General features: G+C 33.4%; 1 protein-coding gene across 3 annotated transcripts in view; it reads right to left on the reverse strand.

Moving 5' to 3' along the window:
* Positions 1-253: 253 nt before the first annotated feature.
* The window catches only part of LOC134693706 (solute carrier family 2, facilitated glucose transporter member 5-like), an 82,817-nt gene continuing 65,257 nt past the window's right edge, over positions 254-17,813 (reverse strand). For all 3 annotated transcript variants that reach the window (XM_063554604.1, XM_063554602.1, XM_063554603.1), the window contains exons 8-12: positions 17,325-17,512; positions 9,792-10,022; positions 7,371-7,446; positions 5,622-5,749; positions 254-500 (exon numbers count right to left, since the gene is read on the reverse strand). In XM_063554604.1, coding sequence (XP_063410674.1) covers positions 294-500; positions 5,622-5,749; positions 7,371-7,446; positions 9,792-10,022; positions 17,325-17,512 — 830 coding nt within the window. In that variant the 3' untranslated portion in view covers positions 254-293. The remainder of the gene's footprint in view (positions 501-5,621; positions 5,750-7,370; positions 7,447-9,791; positions 10,023-17,324; positions 17,513-17,813) is intronic.

The following is a 17,813-nucleotide window of genomic DNA, read 5'->3' on the forward strand; positions in this document are numbered from 1 at the left end:
GAAAGGTACCGGTGACACGTCTTATAATACTGTGAATTCACACTCAAATATAAGAGGAAACAAACGACACAAATAAAACACCACCGTTACGTTAAAATGTAACACACACAGTAACGAACTATAATATAACAATGACCTGGTACAGGAAATTTTTTAAAGAAAATAATGGTGTGTTGAACCTGGGTAGTGGTATGCCAAACCTCCCACTTTAACGGCCATGTAAAATATATCATTAAACCAATATTTAAACAAATCAGTTTGAAAAATTGTATTTATTTCGATTTTCCAGATTATCAGCTTGTCATTGGTTTAAGTTCACTGTTCTCTTCCTTTTCTGGTAAGCCTCCTTTTCGGTTTAGTAGTCTAAATCCATGTGACAGCTCTGCTGCTACGTCATCAAACGTGCGATTTTTTGTTTCGGGAACAACTAATACTATGAAAGTTATTGTTATCATAAGAACAGCACAAAACGGCAAATAAACATATCCCGATAATCCTTTCTGAAAATAGAAACAAAACGTATAAAAAACTTGAAAAGAATAAGTAGGAAGGAGAAATTCCGAATTATACGTTTCGACAAAAGATAAGAACTAAACTCATCATAAATATCAGGATTAAAATTTTATATTTACGCCAGACGCACGTTTCGTTTACACAAGACTCATCATTGACGCGCAAACGAAGATACCTTCTTCTCTAAAAAACTAAATTCAAGTTTACAGAGAAAGTTCAACTACAATATAAATGTTCCAGACCATATGAGTATTTGGACCGTAAGCGTACTTTTTCAAAATGCGGTCGTTTTTTTTTATATAGATTAGACTGAGGGTTTTCCCGTTTGAATGGTTTTACACTAGTAAATTTGGGGCCCTTTATAGCTTGTTGTTGTGCTCCGTGTAGAAGGCCGTACATTGGCCTATAATGGTTTACTTTAAAAAAAATTGTTATTTGAATGGAGAGTTTTCTCATTGGCACTCACACCACATCTTTCTATATCCACATGCAATACTGGAATTTAAGGATTATCAGATGCAGTAAGATACAGTAATAAATTTCAATATTGCACTAGTGCAATAAATCTTCAAAATGCATGACTGCATCAACGACAAAATCTTAGTTCAAACCTATTTTTACATTCAAATATTATATTGCTATACCATAAAAGGGTTATTGAATTAATATTGGGGAGTATTGTCTCTCGTAGAACCTATATTGCACTTGCAAGCTCGTGTAATATAAGATATTACCTATTATTCATGCAATAACCCTATAGTACAACTTAATGATGACATACACGTATAATAAATGGTTAAACTAAATGTGAAGAAATCGGCCTTTTGCTTTGTGACATGGAGGGACTAACCTTTTTATTACTACAATTATTTAATTCAATTCAATTCAAATCTTTATTCCAATAAAACAGTACATATTTATAGTATGTGGCACAATATAACAAAATGAAAACAAGTTAAACTGCGAGCTACTGCTCACTGATGATACCCCCGCCGCAAGTGGATAATGTTAATAGTGTAAAAATATGCAAGTGTTCGGTAAACAGGAAGTTGTCGAGTGATGAATCTGAAAGCGCATCACACGGTATAGCTGACTTATATAAATCCTGAAACCAAATTTCAGAAATCCTTGTATTGTAGTTCCTGAGAAAAATGTGACGAAAATTTTCAACTTGGCTATCATGTGTAAAATCATACAAGTGTTCGGTAAACAGGAAGTCGATGAATGATGAATCTGAAAACGCATCACACGGTATAGCTGACTTATATAAATCCTGAAACCAAATTTCAGAATTCCTTGTATTGTAGTTCCTGAGAAAAATGTGACGAACATTTTCAACTTGGCTATCATGTGTAAAATCATACAAGTGTTCGGTAAACAGGAAGTCGATGAATGATGAATCTGAAAACGCATTACACGGTATGGCTGACATATATAAATGTTGATACTAAATTACAGAAAGGGTGGATGTGTAGTTCCTGAGAAAAATGCGAAGAAAGTTTCATGGGACGGACGGACGGACGGACGGACAGACAGAGGTAAAACAGTATACCCCCCTTTTTTAAAGCGGGGGTATAATAAAAAAATAACAAGAAGATCATTAATATACACAATAAAAGTATATACTTTTAAGAGTCCTCTGTCCTCAGTTCAACAGACTGTTTTAAAAAGGATCCTAGCTTATTTACCTTAATGTGTGAAATTGGGTTGATGATAAGTTATTTTATGTCAATTAAATTTATAAAGTTGATATTCTCATTTAAAACCAAATTAACTTTTCTATTATTATGGTTTCTATTACAATATAAAAAGAAAAGAATTTCCTTTTCAATTTGTTTTTGCATAATCTTTCTTCTCTTGGTATTTTAAGGTATCTTCCCTTTTCTATTAATAAATTATGGTCACTGAATCTAAATTTTGTTAAAATTTTGAGCAAGTTAAATGTTTTTCCTTTGTATTATTTATTTTTATATGTTTATAGATAGTGTGTTTGCTGTTAATCTTTATATCTGATAGTTTATCATTTACTAGTTTTTCATTTAAATGCTACAATTTTAATTTTATTTGTTCTCTTTTATTTTTAGTTATCTTTTGTGAGGAATATGTTTTCAACGTGTCCAAATCCATACCAGTTTCTTCTACTATATGTTTTACATATGAGAACCATCAATAAATTCCTGCCGAGTCTAAGTTTTAAGACAAAATAAGAGATTCTTTTAAGAGAGGATTAATTTCATCAGAATATAATCTAATAAGATACATTATAGATTGAAATTTAATATTTCCCCCGGTAAGTTCCATAGGAAGTATCCCCAGATCCGCTCTTCCACTTAAATGATGAAGTTTTTCTTATACCAAGTTTAAATTTACAAAACTGTAGGTGTAACTTTTCTAAAGGTGTTATATCAATGAAATAAAAAGGGTCAAATCGTTTTTCAGAGTTATTTGCTCTTTTTTTGGCTCTAAATATGTTACATAGGAGTCTAAAAATTTAACTTCTGAATTATATAAAGCTTTAGGTTTAACTTATAAATCAAAGGGGTTATTTGCAACTTAAACTGGTATAGTATTCAATGGAATAGTATTTGACTTCATCGCAAAGAGAACTTTTTTCTAGCTTATGTTGTTAGATCTATAGTACTGTGCGAAAGATTTCAATTATTTTTTATCCACATTCCTAAAAAAAATATACTCATTTGTGTCTGCTATTGGAATATCTTTGTTTGTTGCAAATGAGTTAGCTGTTTTGGAACAGTCTTGCTTTAAATCATAGTTTTAGTTTTATTTACATTTACACTTAATTGCCAATTATCACAAAAAGCACATACATTTTTTAAACTTTTTTGTAATCCCTCTTTAGTTTAAAAAGATCATCTGCAAATAAAAGAGAGTTAATATATTGAAAGAAACTAATGAAACTGGATCTGAATTTCTTTTATCTAACTCTTTGATAACATCATTAATAAAAAGCTTAAATAATATTGGACTCAGTGAATCCCCTTGTTTTACCCCTCTTGAAATATTTATAAAATTGACTTTTATATTTTATTGAAGATTCTGTTTTAATATATTGCTCTTTTATAACACCGAAAAATTGTTTTCCAACACCTGTTTTCACTAATTTATATAAAAGACATATTCACCACACAGAATCAAAAGATTTACGGAAGTCAACTGAACAAATATATAACCTTTTTTTCGTTTTATGAATGAATCAAGGGGATTCATTTGGGTATTTAATAATTAAAGATTTTAATACAAAAATTCAGTCAGAAGTCCGATGGTTTCCTCGAAAACCAAACTGTTTTCACTGAGTTGCCCATCTATAACTTTATTCAATTTGTTATTTAAAATTGCATTAAAAAAATTTGGAAGACAATTAATTAAAGAAATACGTCTGTAATTATTTAGATCATTAAGGTCTCCTGATTTGTGAAGAGCTTTTCATGTATTTGGATATTTACCTGATTTTAAAATAAGATTAAAAGAGTAAGAAATAAATTTCCTATCACTATATTTATATTTGATTATTTCATTTAAAATGCTGTCTGGTCCTGCTGATTTTCCAGTTTTTAATTGGGACTCGGAAATTACTTGTTTAATTTCTGAAAAGGTAATAGGTTGATCAGTTTCTTTTTTTAATTTTCAGTTGTGTTTCCAGGTTACTTAATATAGTTTCAATGTTCTTTTGGAACTTAATTTCTACTGTCTGAGGATTTTTTATATGTTTTATTATATATTCTTCTTCCTGATAAATTTCATGTATTTCTTCTCATCATCTTTTAATATTAATGATTTTAATATTTTCCAATATTCTTTTGGGTCATATCTATTTTACTTATTAATAAGTTATATATCTCTTGTTTATAATCCCTCTTCTTCTTTTTAATTGTTTTTTAGTTGTTTACAAAGTAGAAAATATCTTTGTTCTAATACATTTTGGTTTAATGAATGCAATTTTCTTAAAAGTGATTGGTTTCTTTAAAGAAATAATTTTCGTTCGTTCTGCAATTGAGAACAACAAAACAAATAATGAAATTCATCACAAATATCACCAGAATGACATAAATTAAATTTCATTTCACTACGGTCAATAGTTTGCCATCTACCTTTTGCTATAGGCAAACGCATGGTTACCTACCCTCATTTACATTTTTTTTATTCTATAATGTTTTGATAACTTTCAAATTATAACGTATTCTTGAACGGTCTATAGTTTACATATTTTGTAAATAAAAAAGTAAATGCAAAATAAAGGCAACAGTAGTATACCGCTGTTTAAAACAAAATTGGGGTAACAAACTAAAACTGAGGGAAACACATTAAATATAAGAGGAGAACAACGACACAACATTAAAATATAACACACACAGAAACGGACTAAGCATTAGAAAAAATCCAATGAGAATAACAAATATAACATCAAAACCAAATACATGAATTTGGGATAGAAAAGTACCGTGACACGTCTTATAGTAATGCGCATTCACACTCAAATATAAGAGAAAAAAACGACACAACGCAAACACAACATTAAAATGTTACACACACAGTAACGAACTATGATATAACAAAAGCGTATTAACAAACATAACGAACTTCCAAATGCAAATAAAAAAAGCAGAACTCTGTAATTGTTGACAAAACCAAACAATAGACTACTTGGTACAGACATTTTTCGAAGAACATGGTGGGTTTAACCTTGTTTTACAGCTAGCTACACCTACCACTTAATTGGCAGTTGTTTATAGTTTCTTTATATTGATAAAAAAGAGTAGATAATCTCTTATAATACTAAGAAATGGTTGACTCAATCATACCACGCATTTCCTATGCGTGCATATTTAGTTTAACAAATCATCGCACATTGCACAGTCACTGTGGTACGTGCATGCCAATTAAGATAAGCAGCATGCTCAAACAAATCTAGATTTATATTTTTGGAAATACGTGATCTATATCTGTGTTAATTTAATCTGCACCTTATGGTAGCAACCATAAAACCCTTGAGGGTATAATCATCCTGCTCGTTTTATGAACGGCAATAGACTATACTGCGCGTGAAAAAATGTAAAACAAGAGTGTGCATGTATCTAAAATTCACTTACCTGCATAAAACGAAACACAAGCATCAATATAAAGTTACACACCCAGTTGAAACATAGAGAAACGCTCATAGCAGCAGATCGGGGTTCTTGTCGGAAAATTTCCCCGACAACAAAAAATGGAATAGGACCTGCAACAATGCAATACAAAACCATTATAACATGACAAGTTTTCAAATTAATAAATATATAGATATATACTTTAAAAGGTATTATGACTCGGAAATGACGACAAAAATAGTTTGCTCGTAAGATGGTTTAATATTTTTAAACACATTACAACTGGTAAACGAGAGACCCAGCATTGATTATGTGGAAATAAGATTATTTTCTATATTCCATTAACGGCTTGGAACTTGTTTTCAGTAACAACGATTACCACAATCGATACGTCATGTTGAGGGTTTACGTATGTAATTCAGTGGCTGTGGCTGCTTTTTGGTGCATCTTATATCTGACTATAGGTCATGGGTTTTGTTTACTTCGTTGGTCGAACGGTAACCTAGTTGCTCGAATGCTCTTTATTTCGACTCTGTTAGATAGTTGTGTAATTGAATATTCACATCTTCACATTTTATATTTATTGGAACTAAACCACAGCTCCGTATTTTACACTTATATTTAGGTAAATATTGTCAAATCATGTTTGATCAAGTATGACCAAAGGGAGATAACCGTTTTTGTTTCAGTGATAGTCAAATACCTTATCAGTACATGACGTGGTTTTAAAAAATCCAATCTGTAACATCACTTTTCGAAAATTTACTTATACATAAATAAGACCGTTAGTTTTCTCGTTTGATTTGTTTCACATTGTCACTTCGGGGCCTTTTAAAGCTGACTACACGGTTTGCATTTTGCTCATTGTTGAAGGCCGTACGGTAACCTATAGTTGTTCATTTATGTGTCATTTTGTTGGTCTTTTGTCGAGAGTTGTATCATAGGCAATCATACCACATTTTTTTTTATATTATTAATTTAACAATAAAATGACAAATCATCCTAAATACTCATCTATGTATCTTTTCTATGTAAAGAGCAGACACTTTTCTTGCAAGATTTAAAAAGATGTTTACACTTAATTACTAGGACGAAAACCTTCATATACGTCTCAGAATTTAATGTAAAGGGGACTAATAACAGGAGAAAAGAAAATATATAAAAGGAAAATGTGTTCAAATATCTCCCAACTACTATGGTTATAATTGTACACCGAAACATCACTTTAATTGAATACTAATGCTCATTTGTATTCTTGTCTTTAAGTTTTTTTATGTGCTTTATTTATATGCTTTTTGTGTATCTTTGTTACATATTTGTTTGTTTCTATAGTGATTCAGGTTATAACACAATGTTGACTGCTGTACCTCTATTTTTGACATTTTTACTTATTGTGTCAGTTTGATTTGTTCACACATGGTTGTCAATATATTAATGGAATTTTATGCGACTGTCATATAAGTGGGATGTTTAGCAAGCTATAAAACCAGGTTAAATCCACAATTTTCTACATATGTAATGTCTGTACCAATTCAAGAATATCATAGTTGTTATCCATTCGTATGATGTGTTTGATTAGCTTTTGGTTCTGCTAATTGACTACGGACTTTCCGTTTTAAATATTCCTCAGAGCTCGGTATTTCTGCTATTCTACTATTTACCACGGATATAGATATCTGTTATCGGTATGTAATCAATAGATCTATTCTTAGTTATATCAATTGTGTGATAAAAGAACATATAAATACATACCTAGTCCTAATGCAAATCCCATTACATATGTATGCATAGCTATGATGCCTATGATGGCAAATATATTATGATGCGACTGAAATAAAGAACATAGATATTAAAAAAATGTGCTAATGAGAAAACTCTCCATCCAAGTCACAAGTTTTAAAAGTAAACCATTATATGTCATAGTTTGGTCTTCGACACGGAGCGTTTTCTTACACCGAACAGTTAAGGTAGCTCAATACAAAGATTTTATAACTCCAGCGCCCAAGTTTTAAAATGCTGTAACTTTCTTAATATTGCTTGAAAATTCATTAAAGTGGTAGTTTTGGAAAGACTACTCTTTCAAATTAGTGAATGTTAATATTATGCAACAATTATGTAACCAATTATAATGTTAAGTGTTTTAAATTATTTTTCACCAAATTTCCACTTTCAAAGAAATTAGATTATGCATAGGTATCCCTAGAGGGTTGATTTTTATTATATGTTGTTCCTTTGGTCATTATTTACAAAAGTTTGTCTCAGATTTCAAATAAAGTGTATAGAACAAATTTTACAACTTATCAAACATTATCCTCTTTTATGTGGTTAGGATGTTCATACTAATTTGAGATTTATGAGACGATGGAATAACATAAGGACAATTTGAGACACCCTTTTGAAGACCATGATGTGTTTTGCTTAAATTGTCTGTACAGTTAAAGAGATGATAGCGCTTAATTCATTCAAGTGAACGGACTAAGATTTTGCCACTAATTACATACTAATTGATTACATAATGATTGCATAATAAAATATTGCAACCATTTAAAAGATTAATCTTTAATCTATCTATATATACCTCTTTTATTATTTTCTATGCATTCATAAGAAATTAACAGTATTTTAAAAGTAAGTGATTGGATTTAACAAAAAATTTGTATTGTGCTACCGTAAACGGGAAAACGATCTAATAATATATAAATAACGAAAAACGTGAAACTCTTATGAACGTCACCAACAAACGACAACTACTGAGCATCAGATTCCTGGCTAAAGATAGAAGCAAACAAATGCAGCGGATTTAAACGTTTTAATAGATACAAACCTTCACTTTTACCTGAAACAATAGTGTAACATCACAACATAGAAAGACACATAGGATTAAAAATATGAAGTACAGAGAAGCAGGTCTTCAACTTTACATGAAAGTGCATTTTTATAAAGATGAACTAACTTCAAGTTAACATTTACAGAAATATAAAGTACTTTCCATGCTAGTGTGAATTTTTACAGAGATTAACTAATTTAAAGTTAACATTTACAGAAATATAAAGTCATATGTATAACAGAACGAGTTGTTTCTTAATTATCAGACTGGTTGTGGCCTTAGATGTTGTAGAGGAACTCAATAAGTAACCCATATGATGTGTTTAGTTGAAATACTCTAGCATAAAAGAATTAAACGAGTATGTAGCAATTTAGAACATAAATTGAAGCTGTTATCATTCATGTTATAAGTACTGATGCAATATAATTACATTTTGATAACATCTCGATTTAACAAAGTGAAGACTTAAGAAAAGAGACGAAGCTGAAATTTCAGATCTTACAAGTGGACAAAATAGATTATAATTCCTCACACATCCTGATGCATAGAAATATACAGATAGTCACTTAAAGGATTTATAGTTAAGCATCAGTTTTGATCCATGCAGTGGTATAATGTTACTTGCTGTGTCCTTTACAACCACTGGGTCGATGCCACTGCTGGTAGATATTTATTTCCCCTAGGGTATCAAAAGCCTAGTAGTCAGCACTTTTTGTGCTGACATGAATTGTCATTGATATGGTTATATTTATAAATTAACTTTTTACAATTTTTTTAATTTTTTTAAATACTAAGGCTTTTCTTCCTCAGGAATAGATTACCTTAGCTGTATTTGACAACACTTTTAGGAATTTTGGTTCTCAATGCTCTTCAACTTCGTTCTTTATTTGGCTTTTTAAACTTGTTTGGATTCGAGCGTCAATGATGAGTCTTTTGTAGACGAAACGCGCGTCTGGCGTATATAATAAATTTGGTCCTGGTATCTATGATGAAGAGCACAGCGAATCTGACGAAATAAATTACACATTTTTTTGTTTTGTTTATAATTTTTTATAAGTTTCTAGATATGAAATTTTCAAATATTTCGGAACACTAAGTTTTTGAATCCCAATGCATAAATGAACTGTTTGGTGTACATTGCTTTGAACTTTTGTTGTTGTTTTATTCGACTATTTTTTCGAGTTATGTCTTACTCGTCTTATGTAGATGGAATGTAATACATTCTTTCTTCTTTTGGCCTTTTTTCTATGTTCTTTAATTCTTTTTTACACTTTATTTTGTACTTTTTAACCAATCTATTCTGTAAACCCTAACAAGACCCTCAATTATAGGTAAAAACAACTCACCTCCATATGATCTACGTATTGTAAATTATGGAATATTGTAAGAACTATGAACGACACCAACATGCATGACATAGGATATATCAACAGAGGCCGCCGGCCTAGCCGTTCCATCAACGGTACGGCTGGGATTGTTGTTAGCATGTTTATAAGACTGGTACCACAGACAACCCATTCTACGGTGTGAGGTGGTACACCAGCGTTTTTATACATGAAACTTGAATAAGACATCACCTGAAAAAAGAAGTATACTTCATATAAAATATCATAACATAGTAAAAAAGAATATGTTCATAGTAAATAAATGCCCAATCCGCAATATCGTTTTCTATTTTCAGTGGACCGTGAAATCAGGGGTGAAATCTATAATTTGGCATTAGAATTAAAACGATCATATCATGTGTACTATGTTTCAAGTTGATTGGACTTCATAAAAAAACACTTTGAGCAAAAACTTTCACTTGAAGCGGGAAGAACGGACGAACCAACGAACGCACAATGCCTCTAAGTGGGGGCATAAAACCTGTACAAAATGGTCATCCTTGAAATAATAGAATTTCTACATTAAAAAGAGGTGCTAGCATTTACATTATCGGTACCAATTACTTCATCGGAAAAAGAAGATGGCGACTAAACAAGACATGTATACATTTAATAGAAATGATATATAAAGAAGGTTTGACTGCATCACCACCTCCTTGATACTTTAGGTAATACCAACCATAGTCTCCTACCGTTTAAAAAGTCAATGATAAATGCTTATTTTATCTTTAAGTTGTCATGTTGCAAGTAAAGAAAACAGAAGTATACCGCAGTTCAACAGTTATAAATCGATTAAGGAAGCTGGCTTATCATGTTTTCGAGTTTTTGTCAGATTTTCGGAATCCTCTGGTTTTATTCATCTAAATGCCTTGAAAAATTTGCCCGGTGACCCACATTTTTCTATTTGAAATTCTTTAACATGTATAATGATAAGCCATCTGTAAAAGTCTTATTAAATTTTAATTACTTTTTAACAGTTTTTCAGAACTGTAACTTGTCAATGATAAAGCTATGAAAAGTCAAGAGAGAATATTTTCCCGCCAAAATTTCAATGGCTCATATCTCGAAAACAAGCACGGGGACCGATATTTGTTTGGCTTTTTGGATTCCTTTATTAATTCCTTATCAATATAAACTAGTGTTTTGAAAAGTTAATTACTTTGAAACTGAGAAGCGAGCTCCCTTAAGCTGGGGTCACACATTCACGATTTTTACTACCGTTCTTGATAGGACCATTCCCGATTAAAATTTATTAAAAGTCTGATCAAGATCCTGTGAATCGTGGATGGAAATTCAAACTTAAATTAAAATTTGTAAAAAAAATAATTTGATCACGACAACAATCAGATAGTATTCAGGAAGCACCGATATTCAACCGTTTCTAAGCGAATTAGTCCCGATAATACCGTTCTGAATCCGCTTCTAATCCGATTTGTATTTTTCGCCAGGTAAAAATTCGACCGAGTCTGTCACGACTGCGTCCCGACTCTACCGAATGTTATCCGACTGAGATCAGACAGTGACCGGACAGTGAACCGACGCTGACGGAAGTTATCCGTTCGAAAACTGTCGGCATATTCGGGATGATCAAGTACTGTCGTAACGTAATCCTATCATAGTCCGCTCTATCGCATTGCAAACGGCTTTGTCTGGTCTCAGTCGTATTGTATTCTGTAATTGTCGGGACTCTGACGTGGGTATCATTGACGAATTTCGTATTAATAACGGGACTGTTTCGGAACGGTTTCGGCAAAAAACGGTTCGCAATCGACAAGATCTGGATGCAATCTGGACTCAATCGGCAGAAAAACAACTATGAAAAATTACTCCGGATCATTCCCGTTCCACAGGACACCGTCCAGAATACACAAGACATTGTTCGGAATTCGATCCGATACAGCAGAATCTGTCACGACATAGCCACGATTGTAATCCGACTAGACAAAATCGGCTGAGTTACCCCGAATGTTACGGGACGCACCTAACTGCCGGGATGCTTTGCCGAACTATTCGGACCCTTCCCGATCCGTAGGAATCTGTTACGAACTAAAACGAATGCGTTCAGACAATGATAGGACATTCCAGATAATTGAGGATACTAATCCGACTTTTTCACTTTTCGTGTCGTATTGCTGTCTGATCTCAATCGGGAGCAATAATCGGCAATGTGTGAACCCCGCATTAAGCAAAAATAAATTCCCTTGGTTCATGGTTCTGTAAAATACTGCTTCCGAACGGCAACGATACAGCGTAGTTGGAGTGCAAACGTATAGTCCCGTAAGGCAACGATACTGCGAACATTGGTTGAGAGCAAACATATAGTCCCCAACGGCAACGAGACTGCGAACCTTGATGGAGTGTCAACATGTAGTCTCAAACAGCAACAATACTGCAAACCTTGATGGAGTGTAAACATGTAGTCCAAAACGGCAACGATACTGCGAACCTTGATAGAGAGCAAACATAAAGTCCCCAACGGCAACGATACTGTGAACCTTGATGGAGTGCAAACATTTAGTCCCAAACGGCAACGATACTACGAACTTCGAGTGAGGGCAAGAATATACTACCCAACGGCATCGATACTGCTAGCCTAGATGGAGTGTAAACATATAGTCCCGAACGGAAAAGATACTGCGAACCTTGATAAAGGGTAAATAAATAGTCCCCATCGGCAACGATACTGCGAACCTTGATGGAGTGTAAACATATAGTCCCCAACGGCAACAATACTGCGAACCTTGATGGAGTGTAAACATAAAGTCCCCAACGGCAACAATACTGCGAACCTTGATGGAGTGTAAACATATAGTCCCCAACGGCAACGATACTGCGAACCTTGATGAAGTGAAAACATATAGCCCAAACGGCAACAAATTATACTGCTAACCTTGATGGAGTGTAAACATATAGTCCCTAACAGCAACAATACTGCGAACCTTGATGGAGAGTAAACATACAGTCCCGAAAGGCAAAGATACTGCGAACCTTGATGAAGGGTAAACATATAGTCCCCAATGGCAACGATACTGCGAACCTTGATGGAGTGTAAACATATAGTCCCCAACGGCAATGATACTGCAAACCTTGATGGAATGTAAACATATAGTCCAAAACGGCAACGAAACTGCGAACCTTGATGGAGTGTAAACATGTAGTCCCAAACGGCAACAATTCTGCGAACCTTGATTGAGTGTAAACATGAAGTCCCCAACGGCAACAATACTGCAAACCTTGATGGAGGGCAAACATATAATCCCTTTCGATACTGCGAACCTTGATGGAGTGCAAACATATAGTCCCCTTTTTCTGAACGGCAACGATACTACGAACCTTGATGGAGGGCAAACATATAGTCCCCTTCATCCGAACGGCAACGAATTTGCTAACCTTGATGGAGTGCTAACATATAGTCCCCTTCGATACTTGATAAAAAAAACTTGACAAGTCTAAAGCAACCGGTTTAGATGATGTCGGACCAAATATTTTGAGTATGTGCAGCGATGTCATTGCACCAGTTTTGACACATATTTTTAATCTAAGCATCAAATGTGGCAAATTTTCAAGTATTTTCAAAACTGCAAGAGTATTCCCATTTTTTTAAAAGTGGCGATGCCTGTAATCCTGATAATTACAGACCAATAGCAGTTTTGCCTTGTCTAAAATCATAGAACGACATATAGCTAATAGTTTGTATATATTTTTAAATAGTAATGACCTTCTTAATACTACACAGTCAGGTTTCAGACCTAAATATTCGTGTACTGCTGCACTTTCTAAATTAGTAAATAAATGGTTAGCAAATATAGATAATGGAGAGTTATTTTTTTAGATTTAAAGAAAGCTTTTGATCTGGTTAATCATATAATTTTATTGAAAAAAACTTGAATATTATAATGTTTCAAATTACTAGACTGGTTTAAGTCATACTTGTTTAAACAAAGCCAACAAGGTCAATAACGTCATGTCTAATACTAAATGCATAAAAACTGGTGTACCACAAGGTTCTATCCGGGCCCTTCGTTATTTATTTTATATATCAATGATTTACCACTTAATATAGAACATTCATTTATAGATTTATATGCAGATGATTCTACATAACATTGAAAATGTAATGATGAAATTCAGTTAGCTTCTAACCTTCAAAAGGATATTCATGTAATTGAAAACTGGTTTTCGCAAAATTGTATGAAATTAAATGCAAAAAAGTGAAAATCAATGATTATTGGTTCAAAACAAAGGTTTTGTTCAACTGGAAACAGTTTAGATAACAATATTTCAATTGAAAAAATAGAAAATGTAGATTGTGAAAAACTTCTTGGTTTATATATTGACAAAAACTTAAATTGGAATCAGCAAATAGATAAAATGTCAATTACTATATCAACTAGAATCAATTTACTACAAAAGATATTAAAGAAAATATTTACCTATGCATATACGTATTATCTATTTTAATGCTTATAGTCTGCCATTATTTGATTATTGTTGCAATATATGGGGAAGTTGTTGTGAAAGTGGAATAAATAAACTTAATAAGTTATTAAAGAAATCTGCTAGGGTTATAGTAGAAGCTGACATAACGACATCGTCCAGTTTATTGTTTAATAGTTTACACTGGTTAAATGTGGAAAAACGAATTCAATACCAAAAGGCAATACTTGTATTTAAATCTTTAAAAGAGGGACGAAAGACACCAAAGGGACAGTCAAACTCGTAAATCTAAAACAAACTGACAACGCCATGGCTAAAAATGAAAAAGACAAACAGAAAAACAATAGTACACATGACACAACATAGAAAACTAAAGAATAAACAACACGAACCCCACCAAAAACTAGGGGTGATCTCAGGTGCTCCGGAAGGGTAAGCAGATCCTGCTCCACATGCGGCACCCGTCGTGTTGCTTATGTGATTACAAATCCGGTAAATAGTCTAATTCGGTAGGTCAAATTCATGAAAGGGAAGGGGATTGTAGTTACGACGTAAGGAACATATCCGATATCATTTGTGAAACGGTTATTCCATAACGGTCAACCAACTCGTGATGGCGTCCGTAAAATTTACGAAGGGATGATTTCAACTTCACCATTTGGAACTCTTGGTTTAATAGCTTCTTTGTGAGCAGTAACCCTCTATCAAGAAAATCATGATAGGAAATGCAAGCACGGGAATATCGTATCAATTGGGAGATATATACCCCGTATGCAGGTGCTGCTGGAATGTTGCTACTTAGAAATGGAAAGTTCACAATTGGAAAGCTGAAATCATCTCTTTTGTCGTAAAGTTTTGTCTTCAACCGACCCTCATTGTCAATTTCTAGATGTAAGTCAAGATATGAAGCCGACTTAACTGTATCTGTAGTATCCTTTATCTCCAATTCCATGGGATAGATGCGATCCACATAGTCACCAAATTTTGAATTGTTTAGTGAAAGAACGTCATCTATATAGCGGAAAGTAGAGTTAAAGGATATTGCTAACTTCTTATCTTTCTTCCTAAGAAGTTCCTGAATGAAGTCAGCCTCATAATAATAAAGAAACAAGTCAGCAAGTAGAGGGGCACAGTTTGTTCCCATTGGGATGCCGACAGTCTGTTGAAAAACACGTCCTCCGAACGTAACAAATATGTTGTCAATCAAGAAATCAAGCATCTTGATAATATCGGTTTCAGAGAACTTTTTGTTAGAATCAGAATGGTTCTTTACAAAGTATGATTTATCCCTCCCTAAGACAAGATACTTGTATCTACGTTGGCCATTCTTTTTTATGAAGCAAAGTAATACCAACTCTTTTAATTTGTCTTTTAATTTGGAATGTGGAATACTTGTGTAAAGAGTAGAAAAGTCAAATGTTTTAATACTGTTACAAGATGAAAGAGAGTTAGATTGTATGTACTCTAAAAGATCTTTGGAATTTTTAAGTATCCACATCTGATTCACGCCACCTCTAGAATAGGCAGTTTCACAATAATTTTGAAGCCCGTCTTTGATTGCTGATAAAATGGATGTTAATAATTTAGAAAGGGGTTTCGTGGAGCACTTGGAAGACCCAGCAATATACCGTTGTTTGTAAGGACACTTATGTAGTTTAGGTATCCAATACAGTGATGGAAGATCCAGTTCTTCATCTTTGGTTGAAATACCAAAGGAACAAAGAACAGACCTATGATTATCCAGGATTTCCTCTTTGGTAAGTGTCGTGAGGGTATATGTTGGGTTTCCAAGTGAATTGTCTATACCTAATTCGTTTATCAAGCAATTAATGTAATGACTTTTACAGATAAAAACGATGTTATTTGGGGCTTTGTCTGCGGGGACAACAACATATTCATCATGGAGGTCAGATAGGTGTTTAGCAACATTTTGATCTTTGAAGATTGACGTAGCATGGGCATTGATGGATCCATTCAGTTTCTTAATTCTGATTTGTATTAACGACCTCACTGCCTTAATCCATTCGGATAGAGTGTCTACGTCTTCCTTCTCGCGCTTAGCCCATTGCCTGGCATAATCCTCGACTGAATCCATCAAAATTTTAAAGTTGTGTTTCCAATTAAAGGGTATGGTTCCTAACTATTTACAAGAAAATTTTCATTTTACTGATAATCAAAACTATAACTAACGTTCAGCTGATGAAAAACTATCAAATTTTCCAAAACAAAACAATTTTTTTTTAAAGAAAACATTTACATATTCAGGTTCTCAAATATGGAACAGTTTATCAAATGAAATCAAAATGTAACAAATTTTTCATCAATTGTGCAATATCAATTAATATGCCTTTTCATTATTATTTGAATACAATTGTATATTGTGTATAATATAACTTTATAATACTCTATGTACTTATAAATATGTTATTATTATTTTGATGACTCTCAGTAAGATTAATAGTTTAAATAATGGGATCATCCTCTTGAAATAAAGATTATTTTTTATTTTTTTATACTGCGAATCTTGATGGTGTGTACACACTTTATTTCTGAGTCATATAGTCCCCTTCGTCCCAACGACAACGATACTGCGAACCTTGATGGAGTGCTAACATATAGTCCCCTTCGTCCCAACGACAACGATACTGCGAACTTTGACTGAGTGCAAACATATAGTCCCTGACGGCAACGATACTACGAACCTTGATGGAGTTCAAACATATAGTCCCCTTCTTCCCAACGACAACGCTACTACGAACCTTGATGGAGTGCAAACATATAGTCCCTTCGTCCCAATGACAACGATACTGCGAACCTTGATGGAGTGCAAACATATAGTCCCCTTCGTCCCAACGACAACGATACTACGAACTTTGACTGAGTGCAAACATATAGTCCCTGACGGCAACGATACTACGAACCTTGATGGAGTGCAAACATATAGTCCCTTCGTCCCAACGACAACGATACTGCGAACCTTGATGGAGTGCAAACATATAGTCCCCTTCGAATCAGACTTCGTCGGTAGGGAACAAATAAATAAAATCTGCAACTTACAGCATTGATACCGGAGGCTTGTTGTCCAGCTTGTAGCGCACATGCTATGATGAGAGGCAGCCGTAACTCTGGGGCTACCAGCAGTTGTTTTAAGGTAAATGATTTGACACTTTTTTGTTTGCTTGCTTCTGCTTTCATCTCATCTAGCTCATCTTCCACATCGCTGTACCCTGTCAATCTTTTCATTGCTGTAAAATAATTATTAATATGCATCTAAAATACAGAAATGTATGATCCACTCAATTGATGTATGTATTATTTGAACTTTTTAAGAGAGTCATATAGATTCATTGGTACCAGTGAATTATCCATCAGTAACTATCTAGGAATCTGTTTTATAAACGAAAATCCACATGAGTGCCTTCCATATTCCACAAGGTTGTCAAGTTAATTAACTCCATTTAGAACATTTCAATACAATCAGTGAGCTGATAAAGGTTTTTATCCATAAACTAATCCAATTATCTTCTGAGATCATCGGCAATTACA

Source organism: Mytilus trossulus, chromosome 12, assembly GCF_036588685.1.
Source record: "Mytilus trossulus isolate FHL-02 chromosome 12, PNRI_Mtr1.1.1.hap1, whole genome shotgun sequence".
NCBI classification, from domain to species: domain Eukaryota; kingdom Metazoa; phylum Mollusca; class Bivalvia; order Mytilida; family Mytilidae; genus Mytilus; species Mytilus trossulus.